At 49.5% G+C, this 10,495-nt stretch overlaps 1 protein-coding gene across 1 annotated transcript in view; it reads left to right on the forward strand.

Annotated features, from left to right (window-relative positions):
• Positions 1 to 3,736, forward strand: part of NDUFB8 (NADH:ubiquinone oxidoreductase subunit B8) — a 172,221-nt gene extending 168,485 nt beyond the window's left edge. The window contains exon 5 of the mRNA XM_078641066.1: positions 3,542 to 3,736. Within this exon, the coding sequence (XP_078497192.1) occupies positions 3,542 to 3,634 (93 nt within the window). The 3' untranslated portion in view covers positions 3,635 to 3,736. The remainder of the gene's footprint in view (positions 1 to 3,541) is intronic.
• Positions 3,737 to 10,495: the final 6,759 nt, after the last annotated feature.

Here is a 10,495-nt window from a genome sequence, read left to right on the forward strand (position 1 = left end):
ACATCTATTGTTTGGCTGCTGGGATATGGTTTCAAAGAAGACTAAGGCACACAGGCATGTGACTTAAAGTAGTCTAGATACTCGAGAGGTATGCAGAAGGTGAAGGGGAAAGAAAAGGTTATTCTGCTCGGTCCAAGTCAATGTTTTATGAAGGGTTATAGGAATCTAGGGGGCGGAGGTTTATTGTGGTTTTTATTTTGGATACCATGCAACCTGTGAATGTAAACCTGTAGAAAGAACAAATCTGCTGAGAGGCCCCACTACAGTTTTAAAATCTGCACTGAAGAAATGTGGCTTTTTTTTTTAGAATCCTTTTAAAGATACTTTGACTTTCAAAGAAGTGGCAGATACTGGCCACTTTGCAAAACGCAACCCCAGTGCGTGGTGAGGCATCCCCGTACAAGTGACCAACATGCATCACAATACCTGTAATTACCATTTGACAACATTATTGTGAAAGTTGAGGTCTAAAATTGTTTGAGCCATTAGATGTTATTTCTATAGCTTTAGTGAATGGTACCCGACTGTATACATTCCATCCACAAATGCAAACCCAGAAAGCACCCCTTTGTGTACATAAAACAGCAAGCAGAACATTTAATATAATTAATTGGTGCAGCTTATGAGTGGTCTCAAATAATTTGCATAAACTACAGGTATAAACATGTGTAAAATGAACTCCGCCAACTTAAATTATAACAAAGCATTTGATAAAAACGTAGCAGCAATCGTAAGTAAAGACAGTGATTGTTTAACTGAGCCACTTGTTACTTGGTTTGGAAGGGCAATGCTCATTACAGGTAGGGGCTTTCTCCTGCCCCCTCGTGAAGAGCACTGGACTCCACGAAATACCCCACAGTCTGCAGAATGGATGTCTGAGGGAATGACCCTCCAGCACCCACCTTGTCTTATCATGGTGTGTTATTATCGGCTGATGTTGATTATTTTCCTGTGGTGACGCTGTACGTGGGTGCTCTCATTAAACTCACATTTGTTCCTTCTATATGTTAGTTTGTTACTGCAGCACAGCAAAATCAATTTGGCTTTGCTGTACTAAGCCTGGGTTATGATGACACTCCATTCATTGAGAGGCTAGGAATATGATAAAGATCTCTGTGAGGAAGCAGTGCCAAGACTTGTAGAGATCACCAAACGTGAGAGGTAGGAGTCCCAGAGATGGCTGAATAGTAGGAGATAACCGAATTGCATAGGATACCCAATATTGTACAATACAAGCTGTCGATCATGAATGAACCCTTGGTCATGAGATACATATGTATGTATTCACGCAAAAAACTGAGTTTTGGTTCTTGCTCAAATGTACAAAGGCACTGAAATTTGCCATTTCTGCACATAACTCTCATTGCCCCCTTGTTTAACTCTTGCCCAGTTACCTTTTTTCCAGTACCAATGGCAAATGTATGTGTTTTGCATGGCGGATGACTCAAGTTCTCCAGTATTGGCTCTACCATAGATTCACATGCTTGAATCATTCCCCATCTTCGAAGTGTGAGTCACACCGTACCATAGTAAATCAGTATCCATATCATAGGCTATAATGGCAATGGAAAGTCAGTTTAATAGGCTCTCTGTGTCCTTTTTATTTTTTTGTAAAGAACCAAACTTGAACTGTAACCAATCAAGTGACAGGATCCACTAGATTACTCCCAACAGAGTCTGAGTTCCTCAGATTTTCTACTACATGTCGTGGAAAGGGAGTCTCCCTGAGCTCTGCTCATTTAATTTCTTCTTTATAAATGAAGATTTACCTACAACTACTATGTATGATGCTTCTAGGAAAGGCCTCATGAGATCCTGCAAAATCTGTGGGAAGAAAAGGCTACATGTGGACGATCAACATCTGGTAAAGGAGTGCAAAATATGTCGCACTTATTCCTCTAAAACCATAAAGTAGAAATCATTGCAGCTCCAGTGTAATGAGGTACCCTACATACCTCCACGGTCAAATAAAACCAAAACTATACTCGTGGAATGCCGTCCTTGGTGTCTTAAACAAGAAATCCTTCAAACAGCAACTGAGGGTGCTCTTCTCTACATGTATTTTCTATTTGCCGTGTGACAAAATCTTTAAGCCTACGAGCTTGTAGAATTAAGTTCTAGTGATGTTTAAGTGTTTTTCATTGACAAAAGCTATCTAAGTGAACACTATGTCATAATGATTGGTGAGTCACAGGTGTTACCTGTGAAGTGACCTTGAAAGGGTTCCTCTAACACAACCTAACTCGATAACCTAGATATTTACAGGACTCTTATCATTTTGTTCATCTGGTGCCATCCCAGAAAGAGGCTTGAAAACCCAGTGTTGCAGATTCCTTGAAGAACTTGATAATACTTTATGCAGCAACTGTTTTACTCTGTGTGTATTAATGCTCACAGAATGGTTAAAAAACCGCATGAGTGCTTTTCCAAACCACTTTGAAAGAGGTTGGCTCCATCTTTTTCAAAGCACTATGCTTTCTGAGGCCATGCTGACCAACATCTTTGGTGCTTTACCTCTTCCATCGTTACTGGTTTCTCTTCGGGCTTGGAATCTTTGCAGGCTTAAGAGGAAGTTGGTGTGGAGTGGCAGGCAGAACTCAGCCCCATATATTAAAGTGTAGAATATGAAAGTGTTCTATAAGGTTGGACATAAAATCAAGGAAACTGGTATACAGAACCTGTAGTTTAGAAATGGCTGGGCCAGAAGTTGGACAGCTTATGTAGGGGTTACCGTGAACCCGTGTGCTTACTATATAGTGTAAGTAATATGGGAAGTGCTATCTTAGCAGGATAGGACATCCCTATAGTAGGACTTGCATTGACAAAGTAAGTAGACATGACCTTGGATAGTGTGCGCTTCTTTTTTGGCACGCATGTAAAAATATAAAACTAATGATGGCCTAGCATTTCAGAAGCAAAAGGAACAGAACATGGACGGAATGCTGAACAATGCAAACATTCACCCCCAGTCACAAGGATCTGGGTTAAATCCATTGTTCTTCTGCTCACTACGCCACCCCAGTATGGATCAAGTCATATGCAAATCAGTCTTGACCCTGTTCCTCATGGGAACAGTCCAGCCTGAACTGCTTTGCCAGATCCTCCCTGGACTGGAAACCAGCATCCTGGGACCAGTTTCGAGGCACAGCAACTCTGGCACTTAAGTGCACTCCTTTTTCCGGTGGCTATGCACATGCAATAAAGCAAACATTCCACGAGCAAGGCAAGGCAGCCAGTGGATGAAGTTGGCCATACCATTGTCCCACAATGTATGCTATGGTGGGTGAAAACATGTGAATGCTATGTGAAAAGACCCATGGAAGAAGAGGGCTGACCAAAATCCCCTGTATGTGTCTGTTTTTATTAGTATTTTTGGAAACTTGAGGATAGCAAAACAGATAAAGATTTCTCTATTCCAAACCCAAAAAAAAGTTTCTAAAGCACGCTAATGAATTCGGGGTACAATGATGTTGCACTGTAAATAGCATTGTTTCACTGTTAAATTTAGATTTAATATAGTTATCAATCTTTTCTTTTACAGGGACCAAAGCAGTATCCATACAATAACCTATACTTGGAGAGAGGTGGTGACCCCAACAAAAAACCTGAAGAAGAGAAGCATTATGAAATATGAGCTGTTTTTCCCCCAAGAAAACTCTGTACTGAACTGGTTCCTGCAGGCTGTGCTTTCCTTACTCGCAACAGTACTGGGTCTGAATTAAATATATTTATTCAAGCTCTTTCTTCTGTGTCTTACATTTCAAAGCACTTAGTTTATCAACTTTAGGAGAATAAATGATTACATTGGACTTTTTAGCAAGTTAAACAAGTATTTAACCCACAGAGCCATTTACTGGCAACCAGCTTTGCAAACGGAGAGCGCGATTGTCCATGTATATTCCTTGACGCTCGCATTCTGTGATCTTGCTGTGACCCGTTGCCTGTCTATTAGGCCTTGCTGTGGTGGTAGTTGTGGTTCAAGCCGAATGTATGCAGTAAATGAGGGGAGCACGTTTGCATTCAGTCGGTGGATACACCAAAGGCCTGCTGCTGTAAGTGTTTTGTTGAGTATCAGATTGCCTGTGGTGTGGTAGTTTCCATGTGATATGTGAGGCGTGAGATGGTAGTGTGTTTTGCTAGGCTGAAACCCTGCTCTAGCGTGAACATTGATGTCATTAGCCGTAGTTAACAGGGTCTTTTTGAGCTTGTGTCCCTTGGTATTGATACTTTTAGAGTGAGCATTACTCCAGACAGCAACAGACATGGGAGGCATCTGTCTTGCAGGAACAAAGTGGAGTCTGAAGGCCAATGTAAAGGTGACCGTTTGAGTATAACGGGCAGAGGCTGCAGTTAAGTGTCACCTAGCTAAATGAGCACTTGAACGCTGCCTGTCTGCTACATCATCCCATAGTTTCTTTGTTTATAAAAAGAATAAAGCCACTTAACGAGTCATCCAAATTAATATAAACCAATTGCTAGTCAGCTGACACTGCATCTCGCCACACATTTGGGAAATAAAAGGCAATCTAGTATTTAAAATGAAAAAACAACACTTATTGTTGATTCATCAAAGAATAATTACACGCTCACGCCTTTGAAGTATCATTTCAAAAATGATATTAATAACACTGCACATGGTACTATTTTTAACAGTATTTATAACCGTGCTCGTTTGCTGAATACCTAATACCCCAAAGAAGTCCGAGTTTAATGGTGTGCTATACCGAATAGGTCAATTAGAGCCTCAACAAATGTTTCCACTCTGCCAATTCCAGAGGATTCAGTTATGGGTAAATTATTTCATTGTAATCTCACTTTAATGTCTTCATTCTTGGCTTCGACATTCAGTAGAGTCTTTTCAATTTTCTCAAATTTCTTTGAGTTTATTGTGGACATCCTCATGGTCTCAGACTCTACTTTCTGTGGCGTCAAGTCTTGCGACTTGTTTGTCAATACAGCCTGTCATCTGATCAAGACTTGTTGCAAGGCTATTTACGTTAGTGTTTACAACCTGTAAACTAGTACGCATTTGCAACAAAATTGGTTGTATCTCATCCTGTTGAGCATTGGAGAGTGTGTTGAGGCAATTGGTGTTCAGACCGTCCTCCAGGCCCTCAATAGTTTGAGGTGTTACTTATTTTTAGAGGACAGTTGTGTTTGTTTTTGATCAAATGTGATCATTTTGTGAGGGCACCAAAAAGTAAGTTGGGTGTCAACCGTGCTTGCTGACTGGTTGATACAATTTCCTCCTTTCCTACTTCTGAGGTTGCCATGTGCAGTGAGGGACTGGAGTAGTCCTAAAGTTGAGCAACTAGGAAGGTGGGTTCGGTCTGAGTAATTATTTTGAAGGAAAATAAAGTGAAAGGCTGTGCCTGGCCACCAAGTGGGGTCTGGCAACAGATAGTGTTTGCACTAGCAGTCCACGCCAATGCAGTGAGGAAGCATAGCGCAAGAGGGTGTTCATTCCGGTCCAATGAGGCCTAAGGGAGGCAATGGTGGATTGGTCGGACCCAGACTGTAAAGGTATCATCTTGCCAAGGTCCACTTCCCAGTTCCACTGCAGGCCAAGGATTAGTGTAATGTTCAAATTGATAGCTATTTAAGGAGTGGGCCAGTGGAGATCGTTGAGCCCCCAATACGAGATCATGTTGTGGTGGGTTGCATCTCTGGATGCACTCCTTCCAGCTCCCAGGAAGAGTGTGTCGCACTGGAGGCATGCTGCTCCAGTATTGTGCGATGAGTGCACTTGAACTTAACAGGAGGGTTCTGGTGACTAATTCACACCTTCGGAGATTCCCTTCTACTCTAAAGTGGTGCATCGCTGGTTCAGCACTAGAGGACCCAGGAAGAGGCTGGTTATCCTTTACCACATTCTCTGACGCCATGGCATGGGCATCGACCGGCTCAGTGTCTGAGGCCGCAGCTGACCTTGTCAAGCACAGCTGGCAATCAGTCATAACTCAACCCTGTAGGAACAAGTTTCTGGATGCAGGCACCCAGGCAAGGATGTGCTGGACAGCTCCAGGTGATTCATCCACTGCCCTATTTCTTCAGGTGTATTAACGCTGGGGTTGGTTTATCAGGCCTCTGCCTAAAACCTTTGTTCCGGATTGGTTCCTTAGAGCCTGTGTTTGTCGTTCGCCCAACATTCTGCAGTGGGAATATTAGGGCTGATATTTGGGGTGAGGTAAGTGCTGTGATGCGTTGTAGAAGGATGGGAGAATGTTGAGTTGAATATTATGGGGTCGAGGGATCAAGTTGAGTGGCCATCTTGTTCGGTGACCCAGCCACACCCCTGAGTGCTGAATTAATGAAGGATGCAAGGCATTGAGTATAACCTGCTGGGGCATCACTAGAAGGATTTTCGATCCTTTTTTGATCTGTTTTTCGTGTCGAACGACTCCGTAGGTGCCGGTAGGGATGCCCGGGTTCAAGCCCTGCTCCGACTGCGATTGACTGATGTCGGTTACCGGCCCCCATCGCAGCTGCCTACATTGCCTGGGGCTCGACCACGATGACAAGTCGTGCCCCGACTGCCGGGCCTTGACGTCGAAGGCTAGGCGGGAGCGGTCCCGTAAGCGCCTCGCGCTCTGGCAGTCGGACCGTGCCGTTCGAGGTCCCGGTCCAGGAGGAGGTCGAGGGACTGGTCGCGGGGCCGGAGTCATCACAGCTCGCCGAGTCGTCACCACTCGTCGGGCTCCCAGTCCTCGGGTAAGAGGCACGCCCACGCGGAGCCGCAGGCGTCGCAGCCAGCCCCACACCCGCCAATCCTGGGCTTAATGCAATGCCGGAGGAGATTCGGGACTTCCTCGTGGCCATGAGGACTCACTTCCCTCCCTCGCGGGTTGTTGGCGCACCTTCGGGCCCCGCGACCCCGACTAGGGGCCTTGGCGAGCCGGCGGCTTCGGCGCCGTCGGGTGCTTCGGCCCGGCGCAGTCGTCGACTTTGGTCTCGATGCCGCCAGGCCACGCCGGATCCGCATTATCCGGGTCGCTGCTGGTCGACCTCACGACCCCTCCACCAGCGCCGACCTCCAGGGTGTCGTCCCAGACGCCGTCTCCAGACTACGTCATCCCCGATTCCCTCATTCGGGCCGGAGCAGCGTCGCTCGACGCCGCATTCGGCGCCGGCCAAAGACTTGTTCTACTATGGTCCGGCTCCATCCTTTGACCCTGCCTACCAGGACATGGAGTACGAGGAGGGTTGGGAGGTGTCTGAGGACCCTCTGGCACATGAGTGACAGTCTTATCAGGACTGGACAGAGGAGCTAGGGGAGGCCAGTGGTCTGGAAACCTCCCCTGACACTGGTTTTGTCTCCCCTCCTACCGTGGCTACGGAGGAAGGGGCAGCTTATAGTGTGGTGCGGACGAGGGCAGCTAAAGCCTTGGCGCTTAACGCTTCCCGTCACTACTGTGAGGCCTAATATCCTCACTGAGGTCCTTAGACCGCAGGCTGTCTCTCCGGAGCCTTTGCTGCCGTTTAATGAGGCTCTCATGGACGTCCTGTTGGGCACTTGGTCCAGGCCCGCTACGGGCCCTCCTGTAGATAGGCACGTCGCCAGGCGCCACCGCCCAGCCCCGGGTGACCCTAGCTTCCTGTCCTCCCACCCCACCCCGAGAGCCTGGTTATCCAGGCCTCTACTTCCCAATCCGCATTCCCAACTGCTCCCCCAGATCGGGAATCCAAGAGGTACGAACAGTTTGGGAAGAAAGTGTTCTTGTCCCTTAGTTGCGGACTGCGGTCAGTGAACACCGCGTGCCTCTTGGGCCGTTATACCCACTCTCTGTGGGATACAGTTGCGATCGTGCTGCCTGAGTGTCCGGAAGGGGCCCGGGCAAAACTTGCTCAAGACCTCGCGGAGGGTAGAGACGCGGCACGGTATTCCATCCGATGTGGGCTGGATACTATGGACTCACTGGGCAGAGCGATGTCCACGACTGTGGCGGTTCGCCGCCATGCCTGGTTGAGGTCCGCCAACTTTTCGGCCGATGTCCAGAACACCATCATGGACATGCCGTTTGATGGCAGCCACCTCTTTGGTGGCAAGGCAGATCATGCGCTGGAACGCTTTAAGGATTCCAGGGCTACGGCCAAGTCCTTGGGCCTGTCGGCTCCGCGTCCGCAGCAGACTGCCTTACGCTCCTTTCGTAGCCAAGGAAGGGGCGCCCTCACACGTCCTGCCAGCCACGGGCCGCAGACTAACATTCAGCGCGGCGGCGGACGTGGTCCCTGCTGTGGCGGTGCCCGGGGACAGCGGCGAGGCCAGTCCACATCCACTCCCGCAGCATCTGCCTCAAAGCCCTCCTAGTCCGAGCTTTCAGGCCCATTTGATGCCAGTGGGGGGCAGGGTTCGCCATCACCTCCTCCACTGGTGCACCATCACTTCGGACAGGTGGGTGCTGCAAATCGTCCGAAGGGGCTACTCCCTCCCGTTCGAGGCGACCCCTCCAGCCATGCCACCGTGTGTCGGGGGATCACTTGCAACTTCTGCAGGAGGAAGTTACGGCCCTCTTGGCCAAGGGGGCCATCCAGCGCATTCCTGGGCCAGAAGTAGGGTGTGGTTGCTATTCCCACTACTTTCCGGTTCACAAGAAGGGCAAAGGGGGCCTACGCCCTATCTTGGACCTCACGGATGTCAACGGCTTCCTCCGCAAGAAGAAGTTAAAGATGCTGACTTTGGCTCAGGTCTTAGCTACCCTGGACCCAGGAGACTGGATGGTAGCGTTGGACTTGCAGGATGTGTACTTTCACATCCCCATCCTGCCGGCCCACCGGCGTTACCTGCGGTTCACGGTAGGCCAAAATCACTTTCAGTTTATCGTGCTCCCCTTCGGCCTTACCAGCACCCCACAGGTGTTCACGAAAGTGATGGCGGTGGTCGCAGCTCATCTGCGCAGGTTAGGGGTTTCAGTCTTCCCCTACCTCGACGACTGGTTGTTGTAGGCGGGCTCGCCCCAGACAGTCGTCAGCCACCTCCAGACTACGGCCGACCTTCTGCACCAGCTGGGGTTCTCCATCAATGTGCCGAAGTCGCACCTGTGCCCCTCTCAGAAGCTCCTCTTCATCGGAGCAGTTTCGGGTTTATCCTTCCGAACAGCGGGTTCGGGATATTCAGGCTCTGATTCCGATCTTTCAGCCATTATCCTGAGTCTCGGTCAGGTTGACGCTGTGGCTTCTGGGGCTGATGGCCTCCTGCATCCTTCTGGTGCATCACGCCAGGTGGCGGATGCGGGCTCTGCAGTGGGCCCCGAAGTTTGTGGGCCCAGCATCAAGGCAATTTGTCCGACCATGTCTTGATCTCGGAGGGCACTGCACGACTATTGCAGTGGTGGCTCGAGGACCGCGATTGGGTCAGCGGCAGATCCCTCTCCCTTCCCCAACCGGAGCACGTAGTTGTGACGGACGCGTCTCTCCAGGGCTGGGGAGGCCACATGGGAGAGGTGGAGATCAGAGGCCTCTGGTCTCCGGCGGAGTCCCGGCTCCACATCAACCTTCTGGAGCTGCGGGCGATCTGGCTTGCACTGAAGGCATTCCTCCCCTCTGTCCAGGAGAGTGTAGTGCAGGTGTTCACGGACAACACCACCATCATGTGGTACTGCAACAAACAGGGCGGGGTGCGGTCGTGGACCCTCTGCCAGGAGGCTCTGCGTCTCTGGCAGTGGCTGGAACATCAGGGCGTGACCCTGGTGGTTCAACACCTGGCAGGTTCTCTGAATGCCAGGGCGGACGAACTCCGCCGTCGGTGCATGATGGTTCACGAATGGCGTCTGAACTCGGACGTGGCGCAAGGCCTCTTTCAGCAGTGGGGAGAGCCTTGGTTAGATCTATTCACCACAGAAGAGAACGCGCAATGTCATCAGTTCTGCACGTTGGAATTTCCAAGGCGGCACTCGCTCGGCGACGCTTTTTGTCGCGAGTGGAGCTGCTGTCTGTTGTACGCCTTTCTGCCTATACCACTTCTGACCGGAGTGCTGAAGTAGATCAGGCGCGACCGGGCCCAAGTTGTCCTTGTGGCTCTGGACTGGGCACAAAGATACTGGTATCCCAAGCTACTCAGCATGTCAGTCGATCCCCCGATTCGTCTGCCTCTTATGAAGGACCTTCTGTCGCAGCACCAGGGGACGGTCCTCCACCCGAACCCGTCCAGTCTCCACCTCCATGCGTGGAGATTGAGCGGCGACAGTTCAGGCCATTTGACTTGCCTCCTGAAGTCTGTGATGTGATTCTGGCAGCCAGGCGTCCCTCCACAAAAACGGTATACGCCTGCAGGTGGAACAGATTTGTGGCATGGTGCACAGCAAAGGCTGTGGATCCTCTCTCTGCCCCTCTTTCTGAGGTTCTCTTTCTTCTCTCTCTTGCCCAGCAGGGCTCTGCTCTGGGCACTATCAAGGGCTACCTTTCTGCCATTCCGCCTTCTTAAGGTTCCCTGATCAGCCCTCTTTGTTCAAGTCCCAGTTGTAAATAGGTTTTTGAAGGGCATCACTCATATGTTCCC

Source organism: Lissotriton helveticus, chromosome 5_1 (genome assembly GCF_964261635.1).
Source record: "Lissotriton helveticus chromosome 5_1, aLisHel1.1, whole genome shotgun sequence".
Classification (NCBI taxonomy): domain Eukaryota; kingdom Metazoa; phylum Chordata; class Amphibia; order Caudata; family Salamandridae; genus Lissotriton; species Lissotriton helveticus.